Source organism: Bombus pyrosoma, linkage group LG3, assembly GCF_014825855.1.
Source record: "Bombus pyrosoma isolate SC7728 linkage group LG3, ASM1482585v1, whole genome shotgun sequence".
Taxonomy (NCBI): Eukaryota; Metazoa; Arthropoda; class Insecta; order Hymenoptera; family Apidae; genus Bombus; species Bombus pyrosoma.
In genome coordinates this window covers 2677962-2694451 of record NC_057772.1, presented here as the reverse complement: position 1 = coordinate 2694451, position 16490 = coordinate 2677962, and the positions used below count along the sequence as shown (strand labels likewise).

Here is a 16490-nt window from a genome sequence, read left to right as displayed (position 1 = left end):
CGCGCCTACCAACGCGTCTATCTTATCTAAACCCAAACCTAAACCGTTCCGTTCATTCCAAATTCTTTCGCAATTTCCTCTCCTCTCTCTTTTTCCTCTGGAATTTCGCGGAAGTTAGGCGAAGTTTCTGCAATAGTTACATTGCCGAATGCTTTTGCTTGCGATTCATATCGATTATCTTCGATGTCTAAGTGTTCGGCTCGCATATTTCCGTATTAGTCATGCGCGGATTAACTATGCAAAAACGGGGATTTTTAATGCACACGAGCAAATCGATAGGCAACTATAAGGCCGTAAGTTTCAGTGTTCTGTGTAATATATGTACATGTTCTAATTCTTATTGCAGTAGAATTCCATTTATCTCACCTCGGAAAGAAACAAATAATTCGTATACCTAAGGTTCGTGTAACGTATTGCCTAATTTATTTCCATCGTACAAATTTCACGCTGCTGTTAACCGATCGACGATCGAATTCGTTTTATAACATCCTCTATCTTACATTCCTTGACCCAGTTGATCCAACTCGTTGCAGAGATTTCACGTTTGCTTGTTCAAACTATAGCCGCTACTGTCGGCTGGTTCAACCTTGCATCCGAGTGACACCGTACGAACCCTGCCGGTCGTACGCATAAATTTCTCAAATCGTCATCCTTGACGTATATCACCAAGTTTAGAACTGTACGAAGCATACAGGCGTATATACGCATGGATTAAACGCGAATGGTTGCTTAAGCTCGCGCTTCAATGTCAGGGGAAATCGCTGTTCGACCACTTCCTGCGGCACGTTCACTTCCGTCTCGCTCAGGCTCTCTCGCGACTGATAATCTCCGAAGGCAGGTCGTACTGAAACGGCGGGCCGTGGTCGTTAATTTCTTGCCGGAGTGAAACCGGCACGGAGTGCGCAGCACCGGAGATCAAAGGATAATATTTCTCACACTGGCCGACAGTATAATCGGCACGCAATGTTTCCCTTCCCGTGCACGTACACGAGAGAGTTCTCTCCCAATAAGAGAGGAGAGAGAGAGAGAGAGAGAGATGAAGTTAACTCTTGGATTTTACCAATCGGTCCACGGTATGGTGCACGTGTGCATTCGCGATTCGTGAAAATCGACGACACGAGCGAACGCGCGACACACTTTGCCAAGACTCGCTTTCGCGTTCGCAAGTCGCTTAGGATTGGACACCGGAAGGGAAACGATCGATGTATCGCTTCCGTGATCCGCTACGAGGTAACGATCAGTCACGGTAGATCGACCGACGATTTTCTTCTTTCTGCAGAAAATTCAGTTCGATCGGTCCTCCTGGCTATGACGCGGTGAAACGTGCGGCGGATCGGGACCGATGCAAATATCGCGGCCAAAGTTTCTCGATTATAGACTGTATCCTGAACGCTGCTTGCGCGCAGAACATTCGCGTGCGCTCGGTTCGTCGAGTTGGAGATCGTTTCGGCGCTGAAGAACTTTCCGCGTTCCAAAAGGACGTTGCGTTGGTCGGAGGGTTGAAAAAATGGCTGGCCGAAAAAACTTACGGCGATTTCTTCCTGATAACATGGATTTATTGCGCGGAGGATCTTCGTGGCCACGCAGTTTTGGCATTCCAGTTTTAGTGCTGAGAAACTCGAGCGAGGAGCATGACTCGGTTTTCTGGATGTATACGATGCATTTTAATCGTCTGTTTCGTTGTCGGTTGTCCGTACGTACCAATACCTTTTGCAGCCGCTGTAGAACACGAGGGAGGAAGCATTACGTAAACTTACGCGTGTAGGATTTATTTTTCGGATTATGACTGGTGGAAGAGGAATGCGCCCAGCGACCTGATCTAATCGGATATTTATGGCGCTTTGACGTTATCTTCGATTCAAGGCGGGCACACTACGTGTTTCTTCTAGCAGCGTGCTCCAGATTCGCTCTCGAGAGTGTGCAACGTAGAAACGTGGAGGAGGCGCGATGGAACACGAAACTACGAACAATAGGTAGACACGTGGCACGTTTCAGTCGCACGTACTAGCGAACTCGTACCGAATATCCTGAATCTGGTACTTTTACTTCGCAATGACGGGCATAAATCGAGGCCTACGAAAGCGAGAAAAAGAACGTGTAAAAAAAGTCAGCCACGAGCGCAGACTGACGCGATTCCACGATAGCTGGGATTTATTCAGCCTTTGCACCTGTCGCGGTCTTGAAATTTAAACCTTCAGCGACAAGAGCCGCGATCCTACGAACGAAGATTCCGTACGTCAAGAAAGTTGGACGAATTTTTCCTTCTCGCTTTCTTGCTGCTTTCTTACCGCCACTTTATTTTCCACCTTTCGCTGGTAAACTAACCGAGGACGTCTGCGAGAGTAATCGCCGAGATTTTGGACGAGACGCGATTAATTATTTCATACGTGCAAGGATATATTCAACAGGTAGCCGAGTAGGATAACGCATACTTCTAGTTACACGCCTCTTACGTTTTATCGCATAGGTGAATCGCGATGTAGGACGAGCAGACTTCCGCGAGACGGGTCGAGAGGAGACTCGACACGACTCGACTCGACTCGACGAGACAAGACGAGAGACGATGAAGACGAGAGATGCGCGGGAACCGCACACGTTTCGAGCTGCATCATGGATCACGCGCTCGTTACACAGGGACGAATCTGAATCGGTTTGCCTCGCGTAACTCAGATTCTCAGGGATACCGTTGCCACGAGATAAGGACACGCAACGAAGAACGAACCTGGTATCGGACGATTCGCGCTAATTACGCGTCCGCGTAATAATTACCGAGTGGGCCTCTGACACGATTAATCAACTTCCCAGTATCACCGTATATAGACGCGAGAATAATTGAACTTTTGACGGGATCTTGCTCTAATGATATCGTTCAAGCAAGAAGGAGGCACGTTGCGTTCGTTCTTAATTCGCGTCAGGCTTCGTTGTCCTTGTAAGCGACGAAGAATCACGAGCGTGCCTGTTCGCTTGATTACCGGGTAGGGTAGATCGCAATGCGTCGAAGCTCGATGAAAATCATCGGGAGTCTGGACGCGCGATTAACCCTGTGTCCATCGATTAAAAGCCGGGATCGGTCGGTGTCCCTTTGCCGCTTATCGAGCTCTCATTTTCACCTCTCTCGTGCTTTCAACCGGCGAGTCTTCGTGGAAGCTGGCGTTCCACGACATCCCGGCAACTTCTCGCCATGTTCCGCACGACTACTCCCCATTTATCGCGTCCGACATGCAAGAATATCACCGCGAAGCAACCGAGAACCAGTCATCGTGCCATTAATTAGCCGGTTGACGCCTAGAAACAGGAATTCATTCCGGGGTCAGGCATTATCAATTCGTTTTATCGTTACCGAGACCGTTACGGCGGGACACGTTCCGCCGGTTGCAAATAGAGTACGATGCACCCTGCGGCGCATCCAGCCTCTGTACATCTGCGATATCGAATCCTTCGAAATCTTGTAAAATCGATCGATACGTCGTTATTCATCTCGTTCGTAATCCGTTACGATCTTCTGCGATCTTCCACGGAGTAAATACCGCGTGTTTCTTTAACGATTGCCGCGCAACAACAACCATATATACGGTTGACGTCTAGATTTCCGATCGTTGGACGAAACGTCTTCAAAATCTAAACGATAATAAAGTGCCCCGTGGGAAGGAAACGTGAAATACGAGAGAAAATTAGGCATGGAAAAGGTACGGAGGAAGCGTTTATCAGCGCTCGGTTCGGTCGGTTGGTTCGGTTTCCCCGGTGAGGTACGAACGACGTGTAAGGCCCAACGGGGAATAAGTCCCGATCGCCATGGTAACCGGTGACTCGGTCTCGCGTCTCGTCGTCGTGGATCGTGCAACTTCGATCCGGTTCGTTCGAGTTCGCCCGTACTCGGGCATTTTCGTAAGAGCGAGGCCAACCGGTCGGCAGACGCAGTCTCCGCGCGACCAGTTCGATTCCGCACGTAGCCAGTGATCGGTGCTCGTGGCGTGTATGTTTCGCGTCGCGTTTACGTTCAATCTCCGTCTCGAACGTATCTCGCGTTTTGTTGTCACGTTTCGGTAACACGGTTGTGCGTTCTTTCGCGTCTCGTTCCGATCGTTGGAACGTAGCACGAGGGAAGACCGTCTCGCGAACGGCGAGTAACACTGGAAACCGCGAACCGTAGACGAAAGAAACGGTGCACGTAGACTACCGCTTTAAACGCGGACCGTGTTTGCGAGAGAGCGCTGCACGCCCGAAGGCAAATACCTGTGCCTGGTTCCAAGTCGATCCGGCCCTCTGACACGTCGCTTCCCCGTAGGCCACTACTTTTCTGCTCGATCGGTGAAACGTGCTGTAGAACGCAGGTACCTGAAACGGTATCTGCCTGCGTTCAATTCGTGTACGCGCGGAAAAACAAGCGTGCGACGTCTCGCGTAAGACCAACCAAGATCCAGACTGAGAGAAAAAGAGAGAGGGAGAGAGAGAGAGAGATAGAGACGGACAAGTTACATACACGAGCTCTTGAACCTATCTACCTACGGCGCAATAAAAATCGTGTGATAGTAAACAGTGACCGATTTTTTTCTATCGCTTCTTATCTCGCGTTTTCGTTTCATCCACTGCGCTATCCACGCGTTACAGTTTCAAGTGAACCACGGTGTTTTGCTCCGCTGCTACCGGCATCCTCCATCGACAAACAGAAAGCTGTGTATTGGCACGCGAGCCACGAGTGTATACACTCGGTGTGCACCGCGTATCCGTTCCGGGAACCACCTGTGGATTTCGCGCGAACCACCGAGTGACAGAGAGTGTTGTATACTCTTCTCCCCGTGGAAGAACACGAATCGTGTGCTGGCATGAGCTGAACCACGTTATCGAAGGTCGAGGCGCGCACAGCTCGATACCCACGATGTCCAAGTCGGAGTGAAGTATCGTTGATCGTTACGTCGGTGTTAAAGCAGGTCGAATGATGACCATGTTCGGCACCCTCGTCCAGAGGCTCACCTCGCCGGTGACCTCACCGACGAGTCCCCGACGTCGTTTTAAATCTCCGTCGCGTTGGGAGGTGCAGAGCGATCCGGAGGATGATCCGGCCGCGCCAGTCCGCAAATCCAGGGCGAAGCATCTGTTGGACAAGCGCAAGAGCAAGAGCAGGGCGCGAGCTTTGAACGTGCATTCGGAGCAAGTGCAGATGTGCAACTCCGGATGGCACGACGCCGCGTTTCCGCCGCTTCGAGGTACCAAGAGCCTCGGCAGGCTCGATGGCATGAAAGAGGTGAGTGTCCCATTATTCCCTTCGAATATTTTTGCCAAGCTGATACGCACATTTTATGCGATTACGATACCTGGAATTCACGAGCGGCGTTGTTCGTTGCGTAATTTAATTAAGCAAGGTAACGTCGAAATTCCTTCGATGTGTCATCATCCAGACAATTCCCGTTATTCGATGGAATTTCTTTAATTTAATCGGTCATGGGAACCTACGTTTAGCGATTAATCCCTTGTCTTACAGTATCAGATTCGTGGCATTCGTAGATTTTAGGGACAGAGTTCGACGAGGACAGATTCTACGATATTCCTAATCGTTCCTAGATCGATATTTAAAATATCGAAGATGTTTAAGCACCGTTTAAAACGACTAGGAGTTCGTTACTACGAAGCGAGCAAAATTACGCGCTTTACGTACGTTATGTTTACACGAATAAGCAAGCGGAGAGATGGCAAAACAAAAGATAAATAAACAACGTGCAAGCATCTCTTGTAACGATTAGAAGTAGGAATGGAGGTGTTCTAATAGAGTAACTAGCAGGAATTTCTGTCTCGCGTTATTCCACGAATTCGAGAACGATAGTAAACACAGAACAGTCGAACGACGGTAGACGTAAGTGGTTTCTAAGCCGCGTCTGATGTTTTTATCACCGATAACGCTACAACTCTACGACTTTAATCGAAAACAGGTTTCACCGTTTTCCATGCCGAAACTGGAACAGAAACCGTGACCTGTCTCGCGGCTCGTGGAAAATTGGGATATTAGGTTGCGGCTGGAATCGATTAGTCGGAGTCGCGGGGCCCGTGCGTTGTTTCTCGCCGGTAGTTTTTTAAATAAATACGATTGGAAACCTGACGATGTACGTGCCGCAACCTGATTACATAATTGCATCGCAACGTAATACCAGTTTTTAAACGGCTGTTTTTACTATGGTCTCGCGTTCTCGTACTCGAGAGTTTCGCGTAATCCGCGCGCGTGGTTATGTAGGCAAGCGTTAATGACTTTTTATTTCGCCGCGCGTCGAAATGTTGCGACCATTACTTCCTCGTGTCCGTGGCACGCTCGTTTCATCGTGTAACCGGAACACCGGATAGCTGGAAGAAAAAGAAAAAGAAAAAAAATTCACCGAGCGAGCGGAATTTCTCGCTTGCCTCGTGTGTTTACCTCGCGTTGGAGCGGATCGACTTGTAAGTTGACTCGCGATTATCGGCTATTCTCAACCGCGAATGTTTTCATCCTTTCCTACGTATAATATCGATTTCTAGCTATTTCGAATATCGACGTACGTACTAGGTATATTCGGGATTACGAGGGAATTGTTCGAACTGGTTCAAGTTACCTGAACACGTTCTCTGGCTTCCATAGTGGAATCGATCAAGGAGGTAATTGATCTCGCTTCTCGTCTTCCTTCGGTGTTTCAATTTGATGCGCGATTGGGAATGTGTCGCTCCGATCGATTTCCAACGGGCTCGTTTGACCACAATTTCCGCTGTATTACGCAAAATGTGTTGTATCGTGGTAATTAAAGAAAGGAAAGAAAGCTGGTGGTTGCGAAAGGTAGGCCATAGGACGTACGTCTGTAAGAGAGGAAATTTGTTAAAATTTACCTTAGAATGTACTGTTGTCTGTGTCATCTGATCGATGTAAATCGTTTGTTCCCCGAGAAAAAGTGCAGTTTCTATATTCTTTGGTTTCTTGAGAAGCTTTATTGGTCGAACACTTCCAAAAATTCTTCTCGACGTACATCTGTCCGATGGTATAGGAACGCAACTACGATACCGTGTAACCAAAATTGCGCGCATCTCGCGGGTTCCTTGCACGTGTTTGCTGGCCGCTGATGAAAAAGCGTACTTCGAACTCCGAAGCGGAGAAAAAGGATGATCGTAAAATCGGCAGCTTTCACCGAGCGTAATGCAATAGCGTGGCTCGTTCGTAACTTGAGCAAATTGTGCTCTCTCCGTAAAGCGGCGAGCAATGGGTCGCGAAATTGTGGGTAGAAGGAACGGCGGTGCACGCGGACGGGGCGGGTTCGGCGCGCATAGCGGCCATTAAATGTCGTCCGCGGTGGTGCGGTGCGATTCGTAATTCGACGAAATTGCACGGTTTTAACGACTCGGTATTTGAACGACGAAGGCCCACCGACAGGCTTTTGTGCGTTTCTCTGGCCGACGCCACACACGCGCACTCGCGTCTATATAGGATGCGTGTGCAACGGGGGGTATTAAGCCGGCCAGTAAAAGCGGACGTTGCCAAATGTTCGTAATTCGAGCGACTCTTAACTCTTAACGACGACAAGACTTTCGTCGTTCTTTCCCCTTCTCGAACCCGGGTTGCAGCGTAGCTAACCTTCGTCAACTTGGTGTTCCCCGAGCAGACATTCCCCTTTTTTCTTTTCGCCCGCTGTTTCGCGAGGGTACGCGAAGTGCCATTAATTTCGCACGGAAAAAGAAAGAAGATGGATCTCGTCGAACGCGTTAGCGCTATGTAACTCCTGGTGGTACGCGCGCAGCCCTTAACGACTACCTCGCTCCCCTTTAGCCGAACGCGAGAGGAGACGAGAGAAGGCAGCGAACGGAGCTCTTGTCGAGCAGCAACGACTCTTGCAATCGCGGCAGATAGGGATCTGCCTGGGCGCATCTAGTTAAATCGCTGAGCTCGCAGAGCTCCGGGTCTCTCTCTCTCTCTCTCTCTCTCTTTCTCTCTCTCGCTTACTCCGCGAGACACAAGGAAGTCCCGGGCCGCCTCTCTCGATCAGATAACATCGACGATCGGACGTGATGGAGCACGGTAGCCGAATATCCTCGACATCGGCTCGCGTGAACGTTTGGTCGATTTTTTCTTCGCGCGCCTCCGCAGCATCCACACCCAGGGGTCCTTGAACGCGGCAAGGCCTTGAACCACCTTCCAACATTACCCAGACCGTATTTATCCCATCGAGTAAACGAAATACACTGCCATTTACGTTCGATACTTGTGAATGAGTCGAATGGATGGAAAGAAGTTGGATAAAAAATTTGAAAAGAATTCGCCGATTCGACGATCTTAATGTCATCGATAGTTGTTGCGAATATTGCGTACGTAAGAGTACGAAAGAGACCGGGTACGTAGCTGCGTTGCGATCGAGTATAAGATTTTGGTCGTTAGAAACCGGTGCCAGGGTAGACCGACTGAAATTCCTCGTTGATTGGAAAGCAACCTTGCGAGGAAGCTCGTTGGCCCGGAGGCTTAGCACGAACCGCGCGCATTCCGAAACTCTGAATCAAACCTCGTTTTCGTTCGCCATACCGGCGTGGAACGGCGTACCCGTGAGCGATCGTTACCGCAACAACCTGTATCTGGCGTTCAGAAAAACTTTGAAAATTCGTAAACTCTCTTTCGTCGATCCTCCCTTTCGCATTCAAAGATTAAACGAAATTACCAGCTTGCCCGATGCGTTTTCTCCGAAAGATTTACGCGCTAGATCGCCTAAACGCGAAACGAATGACGAGAGGAGCCATCAATTTCGAATATATCACAGTCAAAAGGGATTAGCGGAACACGCGGCGGGTTTCGGCTCGCGTTTTTATTTGCCAAAAATCCGCGTTGCTTTTTGTCCAATGGAACGAGCCAGTTCGCCGCGGGTGTCTCTGCCATTGTTCGGACGAATTCGAAAAGACGAGGCAGAGAACATGCTAATTGTGGATATGAAAATCCCGACGGGGGTGTTTGGCTATCGGTTTCGTTCTTTACGAGAGATACCAAGGATCCATCCTCTCTCTCTCTCTCTCTCTCTTTTGCTCTCTCTCTCGAGAGAGAGAACCGCTCTGTAATCTTCGCTTTTTTCTGCATCCCTTAACGTCCACAGGGCCAAAGGAGTTACGACACGCTGCACCATTCCCGGGTGCCAGCAGATTTCGTAGAAAAACGAGTCTTGTTGATGGCAAAAAAGACGAGAGGTCTCTCGAAACGTTTTGACCGTGACATTCTTTGATCGTCGTTTGCTCGTTCCTTCCACCTGTCCTTGGTCCTTCCTAGAAGATGCTAGATTCCCTCGTTGAGAACGTTGTTTAGATGTAAATGCCCGATTGGGAAAGAGGAGGGGAAACGAGCTAATAAAATACTCACGAATATATACGAACCGTAGGTGTCCGGAACGCGCGAGCAGGAAGCTTTTGACGCGCTCGATCGTTATCCTAATTACTTGGACTTTTTTCTGCAATTAACTCTCCTTCTCCTGGCCCCTCCGAAGATCTTTGCGATATCTCGTGAGATAGTTCGAACAAACCGATTCACCGAATGCCCCTTTTTTTACGCGATTCTTCGAAATCGTTCGCGTCTTGATGCGCCAGCGATTTTTCGCACGGCGTTTCCCCTCGCCTCTGTTCCTTCTTGTTCGCAGTTTGATCGATGAAACCGCGCCGTAGCGCGACTCAGACGAGTACGAATAATTAAACGAGCCGTGACATTAGTAGCGTTATCAGAGTGTAAACACGTCGAGGAAAACGTGCAGTGGTTTCGCGAAACAACGCGCAACGATACTCGAATCTTGGCGCGTTTCGATGGAAGCTTCTCGGAAGCGGATTAAAGCGTTGCCAGTCTCCTAGTAACTTACACGGCCAGATAGAGAAATAAGGATGAAAACTGAGCGACGGGAGATTGTAATTAGTCAGCCATTAAGTGGAAGTGTATGTAGAAAATGTAAATCGGTGGTGGATTCACGCTTTTCAACCGTGTCGTTCTTTCTCAGGCTCTCTCCCGCCAGGCTTTTCATTTCGTTGTTTTCAGTTTTTCTCAACTTCCACTCTCGCGGTCGTAACAGCGCGTGGCGAATGAAATATCAAAGCGATGAATCGTCTCGTTACACGTGGCTATTAGGGCGTGCGCGAATTCACTGGCCCAAAACTATCGTTCGTTCACGGCCAGATCGTTTCGTTAACGAAGGTAATCGCGTCTCGTCGCTAAGACGACACGCCTTCCAAAGAAACTGGAGAATGTTTTCGCGGTTGCCACTTGCTGCTGTCTAATGTTGGCCGAGCGGGATCGTTACCTCTCAGGGAAATATAGCCGCGTTAATGATCGCAATTAGATTCGAGACAATTCCCTTCTTTCACTGTAATTCCTCTCTCTTGCCTGCTCTTTCTCCTGCTCTGTCTCGTTAAAAGCGCTGCACACGGCCGAGGAAGCGTGATGAATTCGTTTGTTTTGTTCCCGATGCGAACCAGTTATTCGCAGTAATTAATATAGTTACCGGTTACCGAACGTTGCTTGATATTTATATACGCCCGTTCGTTAACTTTGTTTCTCCTTGCAGTTAATTTTTCTCTTCTTTTCTCTCGGAATGTTTAAACAGCTTAACAGTTTCGTTAGAAAATGAGCCACGGTGCGGTCGTGATACACGTACACAGCTAGAAAACGAAAACGGCTTTAGGACTATCTCGCTGGGAATCCACGAGAAATGTCGTCGTTTCGATCGTAGCTAGATTTAGCGCGTTCGATAAGAACACGGCGTTTTCTCCTTTTCTTCGTTTATGGGACTTTATGGACGACAGACGTTTAATCGGGCACGCGTTTCAGCTTCGCTCGATAATATCGTTCCTATAACAAAGATCTTCGTTCATGATCGTGAACTTTCGTTTTATCCATTGACCGTAAAATTAAGCAAAACAGACGGTGCCGGACAAAAATATTTCCTCGTTTCGTTTCGTTTCGTAGAATGTCACGAAACAAGTGGTCGGAACGAAATTAAAAATGAAAAGCAGCTCTTGTATCGGATTGGCAACTAAGTGATCGCGGATTTTGTCATTAGATGGTATTCACAAAATCCGCGATCACTTAGTTGCCAACCCAATAAAAGAATTCGTTCTTTCTGTGACCATGAATGAAGAAGACTTGTATTTATATTCTGCGATATCCAAGTTTATCGAACTTTCTCCGTAATTCTCGGTTCATAGACCACGGAATAACGCGATATCGATCCATGCAGGGCGTTTCGATGGTAATTGGCCGACACAGGCCGTTAGAAAACGCAACATCATAGAGCATTCTTTCATTATGGAATCAGATTGTATCTTGTCGAGGCGTGCTCCCATAATTCAATTCTCCGGTCTCACACGAGTTTCGTGCGAAACTCTTCGCCTGGCAATCGCGACGCATTTTCCTCGATACGCTTCGCGATGCACGATGCGAGATGATGATATGGAGGATGGCGCATGAATGAAAGAAAGATACCATGGCTCGTTGGTATTATATCGCGTCGCTTAGGCTTGTTCGAAGCGATCGCGAGTAATCGATCGAGCATAGAACAGTTGCCTCGAATATCCTCATCGATGGCTTAAAGTTCGATCTCGTGCGCTAAAACTCGATGCTAAAACTTGACGAATAAACAACACTGCGTAATATTCTTGTGAATATGATATTGCCTAGGAATAATATTAGCATTTATTGTAAATACCGTAATTAGACGGCAGATGTTTGTGAAAATTCAGAAGAAATAAAATTGAAATAAAAATTTGTTCCATATCTTCTATATGTTTCCGTATTGTAGAAACTCTGTATGCACGTTCTTTTCACGGCTGTTCTCGTGTCTACAGTGACGGACGATATTTTTTAGTGCATAAAAGATGTAACTAAAGGAATAGAGTGGAAAGGGCCGAGTCTGCAATAAATTTAACATTAAGATCTTTCTTCTAAGGGAGAATTTTTAAATCTTGCGTGATCTCGGTGTGATTTTTCATCGCTTAACGTTAATTTGATCATCGATTACCGATAATCGCTAATTGGCTGATGTAAAGGAATGTACTAACACTGGTGGAAGGACGCGCGTTCTTGTTGAACGAGTCATTCGCCAGATGCTTTCACCTAAATGGAGGGAACAATGAACGTGGAAGGGTCAGTAACTGCGTAACGAAAAGGCGGAAAAGGGGCGCGAGTCACCGTTGTACGCTGGCCGGCTGTAATGCAGTGAAAACGAGGTCTTAACGACCTCGACATTAAGTCGCCTCGCCGTGTCTCCTTTTCGCTCTTCCTCTTTGCTCGTTGTTCTAGTCATGATCGTCGGGCCGATGTCAGAGATCCTCGACCCGAAGAACGCGAGGTTCGGGTTAAACGGAGAATTAACGTCGCGCCACGGACAAAGTGGCTGAAAACGAGCTTTATAGTAGCCTAAAAGACGCGATTAAAACGGACGAAGAAATAGTCGAGGGAAATCGAGATTGCGTGCCGTTTTTTTTATAATGGTGACTACTCTATTAACCTCTTAGCCTAGTGATTCTTTTAAAAATCGAACCGCTTTCTATCGTTACGTTTTTACTCTTACGTGACATCGCACAAAATCTCTGATAATTAAGGATTACAGGATTATTCCTTTTTACAGGCATCCGATCAATTATTCGTAACCTCGCTTGCGTCTCATAAGGCGAACAATTTAAAGGGATTGCGCTTGCGAGAAATGAAACGCTCGATCTGCTCGATAGTACCTCTTACTTTTTTCGTCTTTGCCCGATACGTTCGCGCTTAATCAGCGTCGACGAAACATCTTTCATCGAGCCTGAATCTCGTAGATGGTCGATATCGAACGTTTATCGCCAGAAATTTGCGTATATATCTTAATTAACGCTTCGTACGGACGTCTGGCGATGCAGAACCGCATTCCTCTCGACTCTCGTGCCGGATTAATTGCTACTCCCGACGAAATATTATTTTCGGCCGGCGAACGCGACGTTCGACATGCATGCTCGGCAAAATTACAACCCGTGAGCGTTCACGTTCGAAGTATCCAAGGTACCGTTATCGAGTTAACCAACGTAGCGCACGAAATGTTCGAATGACGGCTTCTCCGCTCCACGGTATCGTTCTTGGAGCTTCTCTAATCGCATCGCAGGGGACCATTGTTTCCCAGTAGTAGTTCCAAGAAAAATTCGAAAGAGAACGGAAGAAGGAACGATGCCCTGGCGTTTAGATCGCGATTCGTTGGCAGACACGTCCCTCGTGCGCTCAAATACGTCCACGACATTTGTACGTGCGCTATCTCTCGAGTCAGCACGATTAAATCATCGACCAGTGAAAATCGTCGATCGTAGCTCTACGTTCGGTTGTCGCGAGCAGAACCAGCTCCGATACGAGACGGCTTACTCATCGGCTTGTTATTCGCGGTATCGATTTTGCCGCATACCTCCTAGGTTGTCTATTATTGTTCCGGGGCTCGACCACCTCAGCCTCTCTGTTTATTAATTATGCCGATTATACAAGGCTTATCTATATTTTACATCCTCGCTTGCGTACTTACGCGGTCGTCTCGCGGTGTCGAATCACGCTCTAATCGCGTTTAACAGATCGGCATTCCGTGTTTCGTATCTCAGTATTTACGATACTTTAAAGCCAATCGAATAGCTTAACCTCCGTGAACTATCCTCTGAGAGACAGAGAGCCTCGTACCATTCGAAAAGCGACTACCCGTACTAGGAAGATCGATCTTTTCCTGACTAAACGAAGCTACAGTCGAATTAGGTTTTGAGAAAGGCGATCGATGGCCACACGGTTCGAATGCTGATACTCTGGTGAAGATGCGCGCGGAACACGGGAGGGACCGAACGATCGCACCGTTAAAAACACCGATGGACGATACCGATTAAAGAGTCCTGCTGGATCCCAGGTGTGGCTGGTTTACGCGAACACGATTTTAGACCCGTTGTACTTTATCGGCTATTAGTTTGATTTGCGGTAAGTGGCTCGTTACGCAATGAACGCCATCGATTTCTGCCGCGGGTGCACGGTTCCATTGCCGTACCTCGAACTCGATAAAATCGATCGGTATCTCGAACGCGGTACGGCTGCCCAAGAGCGTATTAGCACCGATCTAGTTGCTCCACGTACCACCCCACGGTCTTTACGATCTTCGATCGCGATCCTCGATCGCACCGCGGGACATGCTTAATTCGAATTACGCTAATTGACGAGATACGACCATCGTATGTACATTGCTCTCTCTCTCTCTCTCTCTCTTTCTGTCTCTCTGCCGTTATACATAATACATGCAGGATGGTGCGCACCGGAAACGGAGAATGAAGTCTTCGTTGGCTCTAATTCGATCGAGCGGATTAGACGGCGAAGCGGTTGCTACGCATGGCCGTCGGCTGACTCGCGTTAATCCGCGTTATATTTTCGTTCTTTATTGCACGCGATGCTAACTGCCAAGATGGGATACTCGAGGAACGACGCACATACCTACGCGTCGCTTGTCGAGGCATCGTAAATATTTGATATCACGATCGCGAGAATTTCCTGGGGGACAAGAACTACAAATTTCAAGTTTTTCTCGACTTCGGTACTTCCGGCGGATTATCGTGAATTTTTTTAACGACAGAAACCTAGATGATTGACACAGCCGTTCTTTGAAAAGTTATTAAGCTACTCGATCCTCGACATTAGGTATTTTATCGTGGGAAAATGTCTCGCCTTAACTCTGAAATCTCGCTCTTGCTATTTCAGTCGGGCGAAATGTTTCTCACGATTTCTTCCAGCGAGCGTTGGAATACTGCGTTTCGGAAATTTTGGAAATTTCGCTAAACAATTTTGCGTGGGTTTGGTGACGCGACGTGGAATCGGTGGCGCGTTGAACAGGCGTTTGGTGTAGACAGGGACCTTGTTCCACGCAGAATACGGCCCTCGGGAATGCCGAAGGTTCCGGTTCTGATTCATTGTCGCGTCATATATCTAGACGCCGGTGCCTCCGTCTCTGTTGCGTGGGTTGGCACGCACGCAGACGCGTGCAACTTGACCGGAGAGATACATATTTGCCGGCTGAACGCGGCAGAAAGAGAAAGCCGAACGGTGGAGCTTAACGCGAAAAAGAGAAAGAGCCAGGACACGAAGTAAGGGAGACTCGAAGAGCCGGCAAAGAGAAGTAACGAGCATGCCTATCCGCGCCATTCATATTTCCTGGAACACAAGCCTCCTCCGTGCCCAGCCGCGGCCCATTTCATTTAACGCGTTACGACCGATACGTTATCGTCCCTCTTGCGTCTGCCCTTTTTCGCCTTTTTTTTTTATCATCTTCGCAGTTACTCCATAGCGATACGTTCGGAAGACAGATGGTTGTTGTGTCTCTTTCCCAATACTCGGAGCATCTCTTTCGTCAACTTTTTCTTCTTATTTGCGATTTTTTTACGTCTCTTTTACCGATCTTTCGTTGTCAGTATTTTAGCTCTCTTTGTGTCCGACCGTTCGCGGCAGATCGCGCCAACGAGAGTCGTAAATTCTCGTTACGATTCGATAATCCACGCCACGAATTGGTCGATTCCCTATTTCGTTTAGGATAATAGAGATGGTTGACTGATTATAACGCTGAAGCAACAGGTTATAATGTATGTACATTATTCCAACAACTGTGTAGATATTATTGAGAATTTTGGATCTTAATAGCCGAAATAATGGTATAGGAACGCTAAATTTACGCTTAGAATTTATATTAGAATAGTTATATATTTATTGGATAAACGATTTCAAAGATATTCATCGATACACGCTTGCACGCGCCTCAACACCTTTCATACCCTACTGTTAACCGACTGAGCAGTTTACGCTCATTTGTTTTCTAGACGCCGCGCACACACATACTTCCACACACTGATATTCACATACAAGTGTTACTATTGCGCATCTAACCTAATCTAGCACGTAAAATTATACATACCTCAATAGATATAAATAGTTACGCGACATGCGTACACACGTATTCTCAGAGACGCGTAGATAGCAAGTTACAACTGATGACTGATCAATGAACGAAAACCAGTCAGAACATTGACCGATCAACGGAGGAAAAACCAGTGAAGAGCCGTTGACCGATCTAAAGATCTAAGGGCAAACCAGTGAAGTTCGGTGACGATGCTGTCGCGGAGGGAAACTATCGCTCCATCACCGGTCGCCTGCAGGTGCAAATGACCGTTGAATATGGGAAAAACCCGACCTTCCGATATTTTACCCGATGGAACAATAACGATAAGGAACGTCTCGACTTCATTATTATTTTATAACAAATTAAGGTCTCTACGTAAATACAAATGCTGAGTTTTATGACAGTTCCTTAGCATCATTGTGTAAAGAGCAATCGGACGTAACATTTTGAATTCGTAGTATATTTATCAAGTACACTGGGATATCTTGTATCGCGTCAATGTACAGCGTAGCTAAAATGTAGAGCGAAGTTCGTGAAACAGGAATTTGTACTGTGTGAGGTGGCTGTGTATATGAGTAGTCCGTGGTATTAAGTTGCTGC

At 47.5% G+C, this 16490-nt stretch overlaps 1 protein-coding gene across 3 annotated transcripts in view; it reads left to right on the top strand.

The window, feature by feature from the left end:
* The window catches only part of LOC122566393 (rho GTPase-activating protein 20-like), a 177965-nt gene that overhangs the window by 77497 nt on the left and 83978 nt on the right, over positions 1 to 16490 (top strand). The window contains exon 1 of one of the 3 annotated variants that reach the window (XM_043723586.1): positions 3938 to 5242. The exons of the other annotated variants lie outside the window; for them this stretch is intronic. Within the exon in view, the coding sequence (XP_043579521.1) occupies positions 4934 to 5242 (309 nt within the window). The 5' untranslated portion in view covers positions 3938 to 4933. Of the gene's footprint in view, positions 1 to 3937; positions 5243 to 16490 lie in introns of those variants that run through there. 3 annotated transcript variants of the gene reach the window in all.